Source organism: Bos mutus, chromosome 22, assembly GCF_027580195.1.
Source record: "Bos mutus isolate GX-2022 chromosome 22, NWIPB_WYAK_1.1, whole genome shotgun sequence".
Taxonomy (NCBI): domain Eukaryota; kingdom Metazoa; phylum Chordata; class Mammalia; order Artiodactyla; family Bovidae; genus Bos; species Bos mutus.
The window spans coordinates 48963309-48978468 of record NC_091638.1 but is presented as its reverse complement, the minus strand read 5'-3'; the positions used below and the strand labels follow the sequence as shown (position 1 = coordinate 48978468).

General features: G+C 54.8%; 1 protein-coding gene across 1 annotated transcript; it reads right to left on the bottom strand.

Moving 5' to 3' along the window:
* Positions 1–4623: 4623 nt before the first annotated feature.
* Positions 4624–15115, bottom strand: TLR9 (toll like receptor 9). The gene is made up of 2 exons (XM_070359077.1): positions 12897–15115; positions 4624–11885 (listed from the first exon to the last, which is right to left on the bottom strand). Exons 1-2 carry the CDS (start codon positions 12897–12899, stop codon positions 8799–8801), a joined length of 3090 nt encoding a protein of 1029 aa, XP_070215178.1. The 5' UTR covers positions 12900–15115; the 3' UTR covers positions 4624–8798.
* Positions 15116–15160: the final 45 nt, after the last annotated feature.

The following is a 15160-nucleotide window of genomic DNA, read 5'->3' as shown; positions in this document are numbered from 1 at the left end:
GGGTTCCTCTTTTTATTGGCTGCTGAATCAAAAAGTCATTCATCCCTTTAAACTCAGTCTGTATTGCTGAGATGTGTGAAAATATCCTGGTCCCAGATAGTGGCTCCAGACCCTACCCAGGATGGCACAGCCTCTCAGAATGCCGGAAGCTGCTGCTGCTAAGTCACTTTAGTCGTGTCCGACTCTGTGCAACCCCATAGATGGCAGCCCGCCAGGCTCCCCCGTCCCTGGGATTCTCCAGAGAAGAACTCCAGAGTAGGTTGCCGTTCCCTTCTCCAATGCATGAAAGTGAAAGGTGAAAGTGAAGTCGTTCACTCATATCCGACTCTTCACGACCCCACAGACTGCAGCCAACCAGGCTCCTCCGTCCATGGGATTTTCCCGGCAAGAGTACTGGAGTGGGGTGCCATTGCCTTCTCCCCTGGAAGCTAGCGTGTCCTTTTTTGAAAACTAGAGTATGATTGCTTCGCAATGTTGTGTTTGTTTCTGCTGTACAACAAAGTGAATCGTCTGTACCTATACACATATCCCCTGCCTCTTGAACCTCCCTCCCACTGCCCCCATCCCACCTCTCTAGGTCATCGCAGAGCATGGAGCTGAGCTCCCTGTGTTATCCAGCAGCTTCCCACTTGCTGTCTGTCCTACACATGGTATTAATATGTCAAGCCCAATCTCCCAATTCGTCCTACCCTCCACAGAGTGGGACACAACTGAAGGGACTTAGCAGCAGCAGCAGCCCCTCCCTGGTGGTGGCCACATGCCCATTCTCCACGTTTGCATCTCTGCTCCTGCCCTGCAAATAGGCTCACCTGTACCATTTTTCTAGATTCCACATACATGTGTTCATATACAATATTTGTTTTTCTCTTTTTGAGTTACTTCACTCTGTATGACAGACTCTAAGTCCATCCACATCACTACAAAAGACTCAGATTTGTTCATTTTTCTGGCTGAGTAATATTCCATTGTATATATGTAATCTTTGACAAAGGCAAGAATATACAAGGAGAAAATACAGCCTCTTCAATAAGTGGTGCTGGGAAAACTGGACAGCTACGTGTAAAAGAATGAAATTAGAACACTTTCTAACACCATGCACAAAAAGAAACTCAAACTGGATTAAAGACTTAAATGTAAGGTGAGACACTATAAAACTCTTAGAAAAAACATAGAACAATCTTTGACATAAATCACAGCAAGATCTTTTTTGACCCACCTCTTAGAGTAATGAAAATAAAAACGAATGCGACCTAATTAAACTTAAAAGCTTCTGCACAGCAAAGAAAGCCACAAACAAGATGAAAAGACAGCCCTCAGAATGGGGGAAAATATTTGTAAACAAAGCAACAAAGGATTAGTCTCCAAAATAACAAGACGCTCATTCATGCAGCTCAATATCAAAAACACACGATCCTATCAAAAAATTGGCAAAAGACCTAAACAGACATCTCTCCAAAGAGGACAAACAGATGGCCAACAAACATGAAAAGATGGGTTCAACATAGCTAATTATTAGAGAGAAGTGAAAGTGTTAGTCACTCAAAGCCGTGTCCACCTGGCGACTGTAGCTGCCAGGCTCCTCTGTCCATGGGATTCTCCAGGTAAGAGTACTGGAGTAGCCATGCCCTCCTCCAGGGGATCTTCCCAACCCAGGACTCAAACCCAGGTCTCCTGCATTGTGTGCAGATTCTTTATCATCTGAGTCACCAGGGAATGCAAATCAAAACTACGTAGAGGTGTTAGGAAGTATTCTAATTTCATTCTTTTACATGTAGCTGTCCAGTTTTCCCAGCACCGCTTAATGAAGAGGCTGTATTTTCTCCATTGTATATTCCTGCCTCCTTTGTCAAAGATTACATATATACAATGGAATATTACTCAGCCAAACATAGAGGTATGACCTCACACCATCAGAATGGCCATCATCAAAAAAATCTACAAACAATAAATGCTGGAGAGGGTGTGGAGAAAAGGGAATGAGTCAGGGGGTATTCTACACTGTTGGTGGGAATGTAAGTTGGTACAGCCACTGTGAAGAACAGTATGAAGGTTCCCTAAACTAAAAATAAGATTCAGCAATCCCACTCCTGGGCATACATCCAGAAAAAACTAATTTGTAAAGACACGTGTACCATGCACCCCAGCAGCACTAACAAGAGGCAGGACAGGGAAGTCAGCACGGCTTTAATGCCTGCCAGGCAGTGGCCGGCACAGCTGTGCCCCAACCCCAAGCAGTTCTGAGGGCACAAGCCGCAGCTGCAGCTGCTTTAGTCCAAGCCTCTCCCCACACCGAACAGTGCTGCGGCAGCTGCTCCCAGCCCAGCCCTGGCCCTCACACTTCCCTGTGAAAGTCGGGCAGTCCAGGCTGGTCTGTCATCAGCAGGTCCTCCAGTGCTCGCTGCACTGTGGTCTCCAACCATTCGTTCGTGCTCCTTCCCCTGACTCCTGCCCCTGGGGTTCTGAGTCGCATAGCTTCTTGTGCTCTTACCTTCTTCCCGTGGGCCTGCAGCAGGCACGCACCCATCCTGTAATAAAACAAGCTCTCCCTCGGTCTTGAGCCCCACCTAGCTGCCGCTTCTGTTCTGCCCTTTCTGCTTAGCCCTCCCCACTTGGTCCTTCAGCCTGTTCTTTGTGGAGGCCACTCTTTTCTTGCCACATCGTGCTTGTCTTTGCCAAATCCAGCGGCCTGTTCTGTTTGCCTCTCATTGGTATTTGAGGTGGTTGTCCTTAGCCTTTTTATAGCTTTCTCTAAGCTTCTGGGCCACTGACCTCTCCTGACTTTCCTCCTCATTCCTGAGCTGGTCGTTCTCTGAATGTTGAGCGCTCACTGGGTTCATCTCTGACTGCACGTCAGGCTTCCCCTCTCTGCGGATCCTCTCTGAGGATCTCTCAATGCCTCCAACACACACACCACCCTGGTTTTCAGTTCGAGCCGTACATCACTGATGGCCAATAAACAAGCATCTGAACCACGAAGCTCCTGATGCCGCCCAGGGCTGCCCACTCCTCCGCTACCTACCCTCTCCTCATCTTGCCATTATCGATCCACTAACTCTGGCCTCTCGTGTGGAAGTCAGCTCTCATTGATGCACATGACACTGTTAACAAGCCGTGTAAGTTCTATCTCAAAGACAGACCTCAAGCCAGGCAGAAGGTAGTTGCAGAAGGTGTGCCCCAGAATGCACATGTGCAGTAGCTGTTGAGGCACGTGGGCTTCATAGTGCGCAGGCTCAGTAGTTGGCAGTATGTGCGCCCCAGAGAACTGCCGGGTCAGTATTTGTTGCCTGCGAATTTAGTTCTCCCACAGAGTGTGGGAGCTTAGTCCTGCCAGGGATCAAACCTGTATTGGAGGGCAGAGCCTCAACTACTGGACCACCAGAAAGTCTTCCCCCTCTTCTTTTTATAAAACCACTAATCCTACCACAGAGGGCCTACCTCCTACCCTAATTTAAATCTAATTACACTTCAAAGGCCCCACTTCCAAACACCATCACCTGAGGTTAGGGTTTCAACCAAGGAGGGACACAAACACTCAGCCTACAACAGTGACCTGTGAAAATCTGCAAGATTACTTTTCTAGAATGGATAGATGAGCTGAAGAACAGCCAAGCAACTGGAGAAATGAGAGAGTCCTGGCCTCAGCTCCTGCCCTCTGGGGTGGGTCCATGCCCCTAACCAGGCCAGCGATGAGAGAAATGGCTGAGTCCTGGTCCCATCAGATAAAGCCATGCACCCGGGCAGGCCCCCTGGGTAAGATGGAAGTCATATCCCCTGGGAACCACCATGAGGTTCCTTTCAGCTCAGGAAACGCCCTCATTCAGCTTTCCCAGCCCTGTTCCCCCAGGACAGCCTTCAGGGCCCTTCCATTGTCCGCCAGATTCCCACGCCTGGAACTGCCTCCACCTCCTTTCCGTCCAGTAGTTTCCCCTCTACTTTGGGTCACGTTTCTCTCCCAATGCTTAACAAGACCCACCTTCCTTCTCATTTAGACTCAGAGTCGGGGGGTGGGGGGCGTCAACAAGGTCATTAGCTCAGCTTCTCCGTGCTGTTTGTGATTATGAGGACAAAGGGTGATGGAATGTTCTGCAGGGCAGGGGTCCCCAACCTCTAGGATATCATGCCTGATGATCTGAGGTGGAGGTGATATAATAGTAATAGAAATAAAGTGCACAATAAACGTAACGCTCTTGAATCATCCTGAACCCATCTTCCTGTATAATCCCTGTTGGTGGAAAAATTGCTTTCCACAAAACGGGTCCCTGGTGCCAAAACTGTCCGGGAGCACTGCTGCAGGAGCGCAAGGATTCATCAACTGCTTACATAGGAAAAGTTCGTGTAAGCAAGGTTTCTAATAAAGATGCAAGTGTGAAAATGGATGATGTCATGGAAGCTCCCTAAGAATATTCAGAAGCCTAGGGCATTAAATGGGCTTCCCTGGTGGCTCAGATGGTAAAGAATCTGCCTGCAATGGAGGAGACCCATGTTCGATCCCTGGTTCATGAAGTTTTCTGGAGAAGGGAATGGCAACCCACTCCAATATTCTTGCTTGGAGAATTCCGTGGACAGAGGAGCCTGAAGGGCTACAGTCCATGGGGTCGCAAAGAGTTGGAGAGGGCTAAGCGACTAACATTTTCACTTTCAGGGCATTAAATAATGTGTCCTAGAGGGAAATGGGAGAGCTGTAACTTGGAATCTTAGCAGGTAGAATTTCCTTACTTTTACATTTCTTCCCGTCAAGTTGTCCTAAGTCTTGTGCCCAGACCTTGGCTTGTCTAGCGCCCTCTGATCGCCGATGGCAGGGAAGCACAAGGAGGCAACACCAGGGTGTGCAGATCCCCAGTCCCGCTCCCAGGTTCCTGAGCCTCTGATTCTGAGGCAGGAGATAGACAGGCTCCAGGTTGGATATTTACAGTCCCCCAGCCTCCTCTTTCGGAGAAGGCAGTGGCAACCCACTCCAGTACTCTTGCCTGGAAAATCCCATGGATGGAGGAGCCTGGTTGGCTGCAGTCCATGGGGTCGCTATGAGTCGGACACGACTGAGCGACTTCCCTTTCACTTTTCACTTTCATGCATTGGAGAAGGAAATGGCAACCCACTCCATTGTTCTTGCCTGGAGAATCCCAGGGATGGAGGAGCCTGGTGGGCTGCCGTCTATGGGGTTGCACAGAATTTACTGCCGGCCTCCTGTTTCCTCTCCAAAATGGAAGTGACCACAGAAACAGGGTAAATAGCCGGTCTTTGTCTCTTGTAAACATCTCAAGGGAATAATCATGACAAGGACAAAGAGAGGCCAGAACCCTGCCTGAGTAAAGGATAAAAGAGGCATTACACATGCTCAGGAAGTCTCCTTGGAGTCGAAAATCAGAGGATATTCCAGGCTGTAATGAGTTTTGCTTCTCCCAGAAGCCTTCACTTTGAGATCCATCTTGGCTAAGGTGTATGTGTGCAAACCTCAGGTGAGGGTCCTGAGACAAATTAACCAGGGGGAGAGCCAGCAAGATGATTGGCCTGAGGGAAGACAAAGACCCGGAAAACCGACCCCTTATAAGGGATTTAAACTTCAAAAAGGTGAGACTCTCTCTCTGAGCTCACCTGTGTGCCTTTCCATATGTACTTTTCAATAAACTGTTCACTTTACACTTTACCTTCTACCGCCTCACCTCATTCTTGACTAAGCAGACAAAGACTAGAGACCCTAGCCTAACTGCTGGCTCTCTTGCAGAAACCAGTACTCGAGAAACCAAGCACCACACTTGGAGAGTTAGAGAACTCAGATTCATTATGCCAGCGGGCCCAGAGGAGTTAACACTCCAACCTCTGAGCCCCAAACAGAGGGATTAGAGTTTTTCTAGACAGACTGTAGTGGGCAACGCCAGCTGTTAATAGGCTGGTTTAAACTAAGGGGTTTCACGCGCACGGGTACAGTGGTCAAGATGGGGAGGGGGATGCCTGGCTTGGACAGGCATGATTAAGCAGGTTTGCAGGGGCTGGGAGATTTCAAAGAGCAGGACAAGGGTGAGTGAGATAAACTCCAGTTCCTAGTATTGCAAGTCCCCACTTTCTGAGACTACATGACCTATGTGATCTAGACTTTGCAAGGGGCAAGCTGAGTTACAGAGGCAGAAGGAGAAGGAAGTGATGTAAAATTTTAACTTTTCCTCTTCAGCTCCACTGTGGTCCAGTGGTTAGGACTCCCAGACTGGGAAAGTAAGACCCTGCTTCCAGCAATGGCTCCCTGCTGCTTGCTGCAAACTGGCAGTTACTGCTGCGTGCGTCCGAAATCAGTTCCACCACAGTTGCCTCTGAACCCCTTTCAGTGCACTGGGCCAGGGCCTTGACTTAGGAGGATCCATCTCTGGATAGAGAGAGAAAAATCTCTCACAGTCCCATCAGCTGGTAGTCCTCAGTGTAAGTCCCATACCTAAAAATAACCACTGGGCGACCAGCTAGGTCTCCCAGACTTGAAACACATTACCATGAATACTTGTAACAGCCTGCAGAGTAATTCTGGCCATTCTCACAGGCAGATGTACAGACTCTATAGGGGAGGGCACTTGCCCAGGATAACCCAAAGAGCAGAGTTGGTGGTCCCCCCAGGTAATCTGATTCAAGGCCTATCTCTTCCCCAGCCTTGCAAAGCCCTGTTGTGGGCAGTGTTAATGGTTGAGGACATGCAGCAGTGTGGAGAAGAGGGCCAGCCACCAGTGTCCTTCCTGACCACAGGAGCCCAGTTCGTAGCACCCCCTGCAGGGCCCAGGCCAGTGGCTCTGCCCCTAGATGTGGTCGATGACAGCAGAACTTTCCCCTGCAAATTGAATCGAGCACCATAGATGCCTCTAGACTGACTTAAGTGGAGCCCAAGACTGCTCCTACCATAGCCCCCATGCTTCATCTCCAAGATGTTCTTCTTCTGAATCCTCAGAAGAACCAGGACTGGGAGCGTGCATGGCCGGGAATGCAGAGGTCCTAGCTGGGGTCTGCCCTAGGGCAGGCTCTGTTGGTCAGAGACAGGCAAACTGTGCTTCTCACACGCAAAATGTGGTGCCCTAGGCAGGGCCTGACTTCTGCTCCCAGATGTGGCCAGAACAGTCTCAGAGCCACTCAGCAGTCCCCTCTCCCCTACCCACAAGACTCCAGCCTAGGGGAATGACAGTTCTTGTTTTATTTTCTCCCCAAGCATGGGTTAAGGACGTGCATGGGGCCGTGCTAGCCTACTCCTCCAGAAACTGGACTGGATCAGGGCCCTCATGGGGCTACAGATACGTGGGTCAGAGACCCTCCTCTGTCTTTCTTTTAGGCAGGCAGAGAATAGGGGATGCCAGCCTCCAGCAGGAGCCCCTGAACCCAGGTCAGAAAGGAGAAGGTGGCCTAGACTTCTCTCCCAGCTATAGCCTGGAGGGAGGGGGAAAAGCAGCCTCCTGTCCCTACCAGGGATCCCCACAACCAGGCTGCAAGATTAGCCAAGTCTGCCTGAGTGCCAACCTTCCAGCCCAGAGGTCCTGAGCCCTGAGCTGCCCCAAACTGGGCCCATGGCCAGCTCAGCTGGGTCTTCTCTCCCAGTGCCCCAGACGCCAGCTCCAACCAAGAGGCTGCACGTGTCTCCTCTGCTCCTCAAAGGGCAGGTTTAATTGTGGGGATGGGAGACAGCCAGCCTGAGCAAAGTAGCTCAAGGACCCTGGGCCTAACAGGACCCATCACTCCTCACACACTTGTGGAGACACTGAACAGGCTCTCTCCAAACACTGGGCATCGAGGCTCCCAGCAGTATCCCAAAGTCTACACAGAAATCTAGCACCAAAACTAGAAACACACACACATACTCCATCGTGGCTGCAACTCCCACCTACGTACAATCAGCTATGAGAGGCAGGAGCAGGAAAGGGAGGCCCCTCCTTTGTAGCCAGGTGACGGCTCACCGAGGTGTCCCTTTGATGCCAAACAGACAGACTCAGCATGTGCTCAAGGCGGAAACAGGGATGGGTTGTGAGCTCACTTTAGACTCTTCCCTGGCTCTCAGCCTACTGCTGCCAGGATTCACCCACAGGCCTTCCTCTCCCCAGCCTGGACCAGCCTCCCCAGTGCAGCATAAACATGGCCACCAGAAGGCGCAATCACCCCTGCTGAGCTTGCTGCACATCTTCCCGGTCGCTTTAGGAATGAACATTCTGCAAGGTTACCACCTCTTAGGAATCTGGTGCCAGTTAGAAATGAAGCAGGCCTGCAGATTCCCTGCCTGCCCTTGAGGTACCCTAGGCTCTGCTGGTGAGGGAGATAGATCCTGAGGACAGTTACAGAGGAATGCCGAGCTCAGTAGGACTGCGAATTGAGGGAGGAGTTGAAAGGGTCAGGAGACCCAGTCTCTTCTCTGGGAAGGACCAAGACCTCACTGTCTGAAAAACATGACAGTGAACACCACTGCCCTTAGCAGCTTCCCCCGTAACCCTGCCAGCCTAAGCCCTGTGGGCCCTCCCCTTTTCTCCATGGCGATTACCGCCAATCACCTCTTGCTCCCCGCCTTTGTTTTAGGCCCAGTGAATTCTCCCCTTTTCCCTCCCAATAGCACCTTCAGTGAGCTCAGGGTTAGCTGTTGGCCCTCCAGCAGCATTTATTTGTGTGCCTGCTCTATGCCAGGGGGCCAGACAGAGCGGTGGGATTGCAAAGGGAGGCAAGTTGGGGCATCCCAGGCAGAGAGGCAAAACGGTGGGGGCGGGGGAGGGGGGCGTTGTGGGGAGTCGGGCGGGGGGGGGGGTGGGAAGTGGGGATGTGGGGTTAAAGGAGTGCTGGGCAGTCACTCTGTGCTATTCGGCTGTCGTGGGGCCCCGGCAGAAGTTCCGGTTATAGAAGTGACGGTTGTCCCTGGTCAGGGCTATGCCCAGGTTGGCCCAGAAACTACCCTGGCCACTGGGCTGGTGGGGCCAGAGGAGGACGCTCTGGCGGCAGAGGCGCTGGCGCAGGCGCACGTAGCGGGACCGATAGGCGGCGGGGCGCAGGATCACCAGCACTACGACGTCCTTGCGGTCCTCCAACAGGCGCTGCTGGGCCAGCAGGAAGCTGGCGCGCAGGAGGCCGCTGACCCGGTCCGTGTGGTCCAGCACGAACATGGTCTTGCGGCTGCTGTAGACCGAGGCCCACAGGTTCTCGAAGAGCGTCTTACCAGGGAGCCAGTCTCGCTCCTCCAGGCAGAGGCGGAGCGCCCGGCGCCCCCGGCGCTCCTCCAGCTGCACGCGGAGCTCGTTGTACACCCAATCAGCCACTGCACTCTGCACCTTGTCGAAGACCACGAAGGCATCATAGAGCAGGGTGTCCTCGCCCCGCTGCCGCCGCCGTCGGGGCAAATGGGCCAGACACAGGTGGAAGCAGTACCAGAGGTCCCAGCCACAGAGGTGGTGCAGCATGGGCACTGCCAGGCCCAGCGCCACCATTAGCAGCGAGAGGCCAAAGCAGTCCAAGGAGAGGGTCTCATCCAGGCAGAGGCGCAGGTCCTGTGTGAAGATGCTGCGGCCCTGGAGCTGGCCCGGACTGCCACATGTGACGCGCCTGGACAGCCCGGGCACGGCCTCCTGTCTCTCCAGCAGGAAGTCCACAAAGGCCGCCCCGCAGGCGCAGTGGAGCGGGTTGGCGCTCACGTCTAGGATTTTCAGGGTCCCTGCTAAGGAACCGAACCAGGAGGGATCCACTGTCTTCAGGGCATTGGCGCTGAGGTTAAGCTCTATCAGCCGAGTCGCGCGGACGAAGAAGCCGGGGATCACGAAGCCGATGCTGTTGCTGCTCACGTCCAGCTTCTGGAGCCGGATGCCAGGCGGCAGGCTGCCGTTGCTCAGGGCCTTCAGCTGGTTTCCTGCCAGATCCAGGGCTTCCAGCCGGGGCAGGACGGTCAGGCTGCTCCAGTTGAAGAAGGCCAGGTTATTGTCCCGGAGACGCAGCTGCCGCAGGCTCTTGGGCAGGTTGTCCAGGTGACGAGGCAGGAGGGTGTGCAGATGGTTCTCGGACAGGTCCAGCTGGACCAGGTTCCTCAAGCCTTTGAAAAAGCAGAGATAGAGGTCTCCCTCGGCCCACATCTGGCTCAGGGAGTTGCCGCTGAAGTCCAGGGCGCGCAACGAGGCGCTGCTGAGCTTCTGTGACACGCGGCTGTGGATGCCATTGTGCGCAAGGCTGAGGTAGCGCAGGGAGGGCAGCTGGGCCACGAAGCTGAGGTTGTGGCCCACGCCCTGCATGCTGAAGGGCTGGCTGTTGTAGCTGAGGTCCAGTGCCTCCAGCTGCGGCAGCTCCGTGAATGAGCGCCCATGGTACAGGTCCAGCTTGTTGTGGGACAGGTCGAGCACTCGCAGGCTGGTCAGTGGCACGAACTGGGAGCCATTAACTGCCTGCGAGATGCTGTTGTGGCTCAGGCGCAGGCACTGGAGGCGGGAGAGGCGGGTAAACATCTCTTGCTGGATTGTCACCAGGTTGTTCCGTGACAGGTCCAAGGTGAAGTTGAGGTTGCAGCTTGGCATGAAGTCCTTTGAGCTGACGGCGTCCAGTGGGCCTGGAGCGAGGCCCCTGGGCAATCGCCAGACTTCCACCCTGCTGTCCACCTCCCCCAGGGCAGCCGCTGGCGTCGTGGCTCCACTGATGCGGTTGTCCGACAGGTCCACGAAGAGCAGGCTCGGGAAGGCCCCAAAGATGCTGAGCTGGGCCTGGTTGATGAAGTTCAGCTGCAGACGCAGACTCTGGAGCTTGGGCAGCCGGGTCAGCGGCTGGAGCGTGATGTTGGTGAGGGAGCGGAAGAAGATGCCGTGCATGTCCAGCTTCTCCAGGGACACCAGACTCCCAAAGGAGGACGCCAGGTGCAGGTGGGCGAAGGACACCTTCTTGTGGTAATTGAAGGACAGGTTGAGTCTGCGCAGCTGGGTCAGGTCCTTGAAGATGGTGGTCTTGGTGATGTAGTCATAGAGGAAGTTCTCACTCAGGTCGAGCACTTGGAGCCTGCCCAGGCCGCGGAACCAATCTTTCTCTAGTTTGTAGAGAGAACTGTCCTTCAACACCAGGCCTTCGAGGCGGCTCAGGTGACTGAAGGTGTCAGGGTGCAGCTTGGGGAAGTTCTTTGGGCACTCCCTGCAGGGGTTGCGGGCATGGTCGCAGCGGCGGCAGTTCCCACCCACATCAAGCACGCGCAGGGCAGTCAGGTTGGCCAGGTCCTCGGGTGCCAGGGTGACAATGTGGTTGTAGGACAGCAGCAGGGTGTCCAGGCTGGGGGGCAGGCGGCGGGGCACCTCCGTGAGGTTGTTGTACTTGAGCGACAGGTGCGTGAGGTTGCCCAGGCCGAGGAGGGCGCCTGGGGCCACCTCCAGGGCCCGGGGGCAGGGGTTCATGTAGTAGCAGTTGCCATCCATGTACAGAAAGCGCAGGGCGTGCAGGCCGGTGAAGTGGGTGGGGCCTAGCACCAGGATGCTGGTGTGGCTCAGCGACAGGGACACGAGGGAACTGGGCAGGGCAGGCACGGTCGTGATGCCGTTGTAGCTCAGGTTCAGCTCCTCCAGGGTGGGCACAGCCAGGAAGGTGTTGGGCTCGATGGTCATACGGCAGGGGAAGTGCATGGGGCTGAGGCCGGCCGGAGGGCAGTTCCACTTGAGGTTGAGGACCCGCAGGTTGGACAGGTGGACGAAGTCAGAGTCATGCAAGTGGTGGATGCGGTTGGAGATTAAGGAGAGGCTGGTGACATTGGCCCGGGGGGCTCCAGCCGAAAAGTGCGGCACAGACTTCAGGAACAGCCAGTTGCAGTCCACCTGACCATGGGGCTGGAGCTCACAGGGCAGGAAGGCAGGCAGGGTGCCCTCGGCCAGGGCCGCTGCCAGTGCCGCCGCCTGCACCAGGAGAGAAAGGGGGTGCGGGGCACAGTAGGGGCCCTGCAAGGTGGGCGCCGGGTCAGAACACGGCCCCAGCTCCACCTCCTCTGCCTCACCTCCCTGGGGGTTCCCCAGAAGGGCTTCCACCTCTGTCTCTCCGTCTCTCCCAGCCCTCCAGGGAGGTTCCTGTTTCTCTCTCCAGTGCCCATCACATCTCCAAGGCCCATGGGGAACTTGGACTCAGATCTGAGACCCAGCCTTTGACTCAGAGAAAGGAATCAGAGCTCATCCTGAGACCTGCAATCTAGACTCGTGATGGAGGCTTTCACTCAAAACCAAACCCTAGCTGGACAGGAGAGCCAGGTTGGTGGTCAACAGGCCCCCCAGGCTCATCCTCGCTTCCCCCTTCCATTCCTTCTCTTGGGAGAGACGAGAAGGTCACTTCTCGTCTCTCCCAAGCAAAGAGGCATCTTCCCTTCCCTGCAGCACCCCTGAAAACCTCCCTCTGCTGTCTGTCAGGCTCCCCCCAACCACTCCTGCTCCGTTTGGCCAAGAGGTGGGAATGAAGGTCTCCTGCTGGGGTTCAAGCTGGCCACTGCCCAGGGCCTTGGCCAGGATGGCCACTGCCTAGCTCTTTCATGCTCTGCCCACCTTAGCCAGCCCAGGCACTCAAACTGCTGTGGGTCAGAACGAATTGGAGGGAAGGTTGGGCAGCAAAGGGCAGTCAGGGCATAGCCCTGGCGTCCCCTTGGCTTGCAGCCCAGCACCACCACCACCAGTGAGCCCAGCACCACCACCACCAGTGAGCCCAGCACCACCACCAGTGAGCCCAGCACCACCAGTGAGCCCAGCACCACCACTGAGAGCATCCCTTAGCCCCAGCCTCCTCACCCAAGCAGTGAGTTTGGGTCTCATGGCTCATGACTTCAGGGCTCAGTGCATTTCCCCAGAGCCACCTGGGTGACTGTGCCTTTCACCCACCCTTGTCTGTAGCTCCCAAGCCCGTGTTTCTCTCCATCACTTCCTCCCCACCTTGTCCCCTTCCCCGGGGGCCGAGGGCTGCTATCCTACCATGACAGGGAATGCGGCTTCTCCAGAGGGTCTGGCGGGCAGGTTGGGAGGCAGCTGCAGGGAAGGATGCTTGGCGCCCACTTCCCGTGCCGCCGGCTCAGAGATCAGAGGAAGTGAGAATTTTGTAATAACCTAGCAGCCCCTTCCTCCCTATGCTCATGGCAGGGGCGGGGTGTAGGGGACATAATGAGTCAGAGAGGCCATTTGCATAGTCAGGTGGCAGATCGCTCCGCCACCCCTTCCTCTTTCTACTCCCCGCCCCCCACCCCAGTCTGTCTGAACCATCTGTCACATCCCACGTGGGCCTCACACCTGTCCTCTGGGAAGTCTGGGGAGAGGTGAAGGCCCAAAGCTCAGTCTAAGGTTGGCAAGAGATTGGAATTAGGAGCAGTGTCAGACCTGGTGGGGTATGCCTCAGCCTTCTCAGCCCCTGCCCCCCAAGGCAGCAGTCTCAGGCTGGCAGCTCCTTCACTGTCCTTTCCTGCCCAGGGGTACCAGTCCCAGAGCTCTGTGTGTCATGCCAGGCCTGGCGTATGGGGCAGGGGGCAGCACTGGCCTTGCCCGGGGTCATCTGCCCCTGCCACAGCGGCAGCTTCCTCCAGGAGCAGGCCCTCCTCTGCATCCCCAGAGCACCATCAGAGCACAAACCCCACCGCTGGATCAGCTGAGACCTCCTGGCTCATCCTCCCCTGAGGTTCCCCCCACAATCCTTCTGACCCAGATGATTGCAACAGATCACTCAGGCCCCAAGCCGCAGGTTGCCCCGGGACCCTCAGCAAGTCCTGCTGGCTCCATGTTCAGAATCTGCCCATTTTCCCCCCTGCCCCCACTTTCACATCCACCAGTCTGGGCTGAGCTGCCATCTCCTCCTGCCTAGACCAGTGCAGTTGTTACCTCCTCAGGACCGCCCTGCTTCTGCTCTCAAGGTCCACAGTTTGTTCTTATTAGGCCCCTAAGTCACATTAGGTCCCTTCTCTGCTCAGACCCCTCCATGGCCCTTTCTGGGGTCAGAGCCACAGTCCACACATAGCCAGCAGGGTCCTATGGTATCTGCCTGCCCCTTGCTCCTTGCCCAGTCTCCAGCCACACTGGCCTCCTGGCTGCGGCTCGAACACATGCATGTAATTCTCCTGCCCCAGGGCCTTTGAACGTACTGTTCCCTGTGTCTTGAAGCTCTTTTTCCAGATACTCACATGGCCCCCTCCCTCACCCACCTGACATCTCTCGTCACACATTACCCTTTCAATGAGGCCTTCTCTGATCTTCTTATAAAGCTCCTACCCCAGGTGGAGTACTCCTGAGCTCTTTTACCTAATTTGTTAACATTTTTGTTTTGTTTGCAAATAAAGAGTTTATTTGAAGTGTTAGAAATTGCAATTCTGGATATACAGATTTGGGTAAAATGAAAGAGTGTTTCAGGGAAGAGAAAGAGTTCAGGGGATCATAAAGGCAAAAGCCATAAGGTTGTTAAAGTTGTCTGTAGGTGCTCAACACTTGCTGAATTCATGGGTCTCCACAGTCAGCTCTGGGCAGCATAGAGTGTTTCTGAGTGATGGCTAAGTGAATGAGGGAATGAATGAACAAATAAATAGCGTTTCTGGCAGGACGGGGCAGGGCTGGACATCTGCTACCCCTGCTTCTCTGTGCCCATCTCTGGGTGGATGTCATGGCAGGCAGGCTCCAAGCTGCCAGGCACCCAGCTGGTGCACAGGCCCAGGGGGTTTGACAGCATGGGAATGATGGTGTTGTCTTCCTGCCCACTTGAGAACCAGTGTTTGAAGTGGGAAAGATGAGTCTGCCTTCTATGGGTCCTGGCTTGGGTTCCAGCTCCACTCTCTACAATTCTAAGCACTTCAGTAGAGGCAGAGAAAGGCCCCAGGGATGGGACACTGCCCTGAGTCCCAGCCCAAGAGGCACTTTCCAGAAAAAGGATGGTGCCCATCCAGCAGTGAATCCATCATCGGCCCCATCCATCCCCAACCCCGCACTCTTCCCATCTGGGATAGCAGGGGTATTCTACACACTTCTCAGAGGCAGAAAATGAAGTTCTGGCTGCTGCTGAATCCCAAGTGCAAGGGAGATTCCCCCAGAGTCCCTGGGACCAGAAACCTAGGCGATTTGGGACAAGAGAGGTACCCAAGGTACTCAAGAGGGGGCCAATGAGCTGACAGCGAAGCCTGCACATGTACACACAGACACAGCTCTTCCACAGATCTGCAGCCAGGCGGGCTGGGGCTCCACCCAGCAGGCCCACAGGCCCCTTC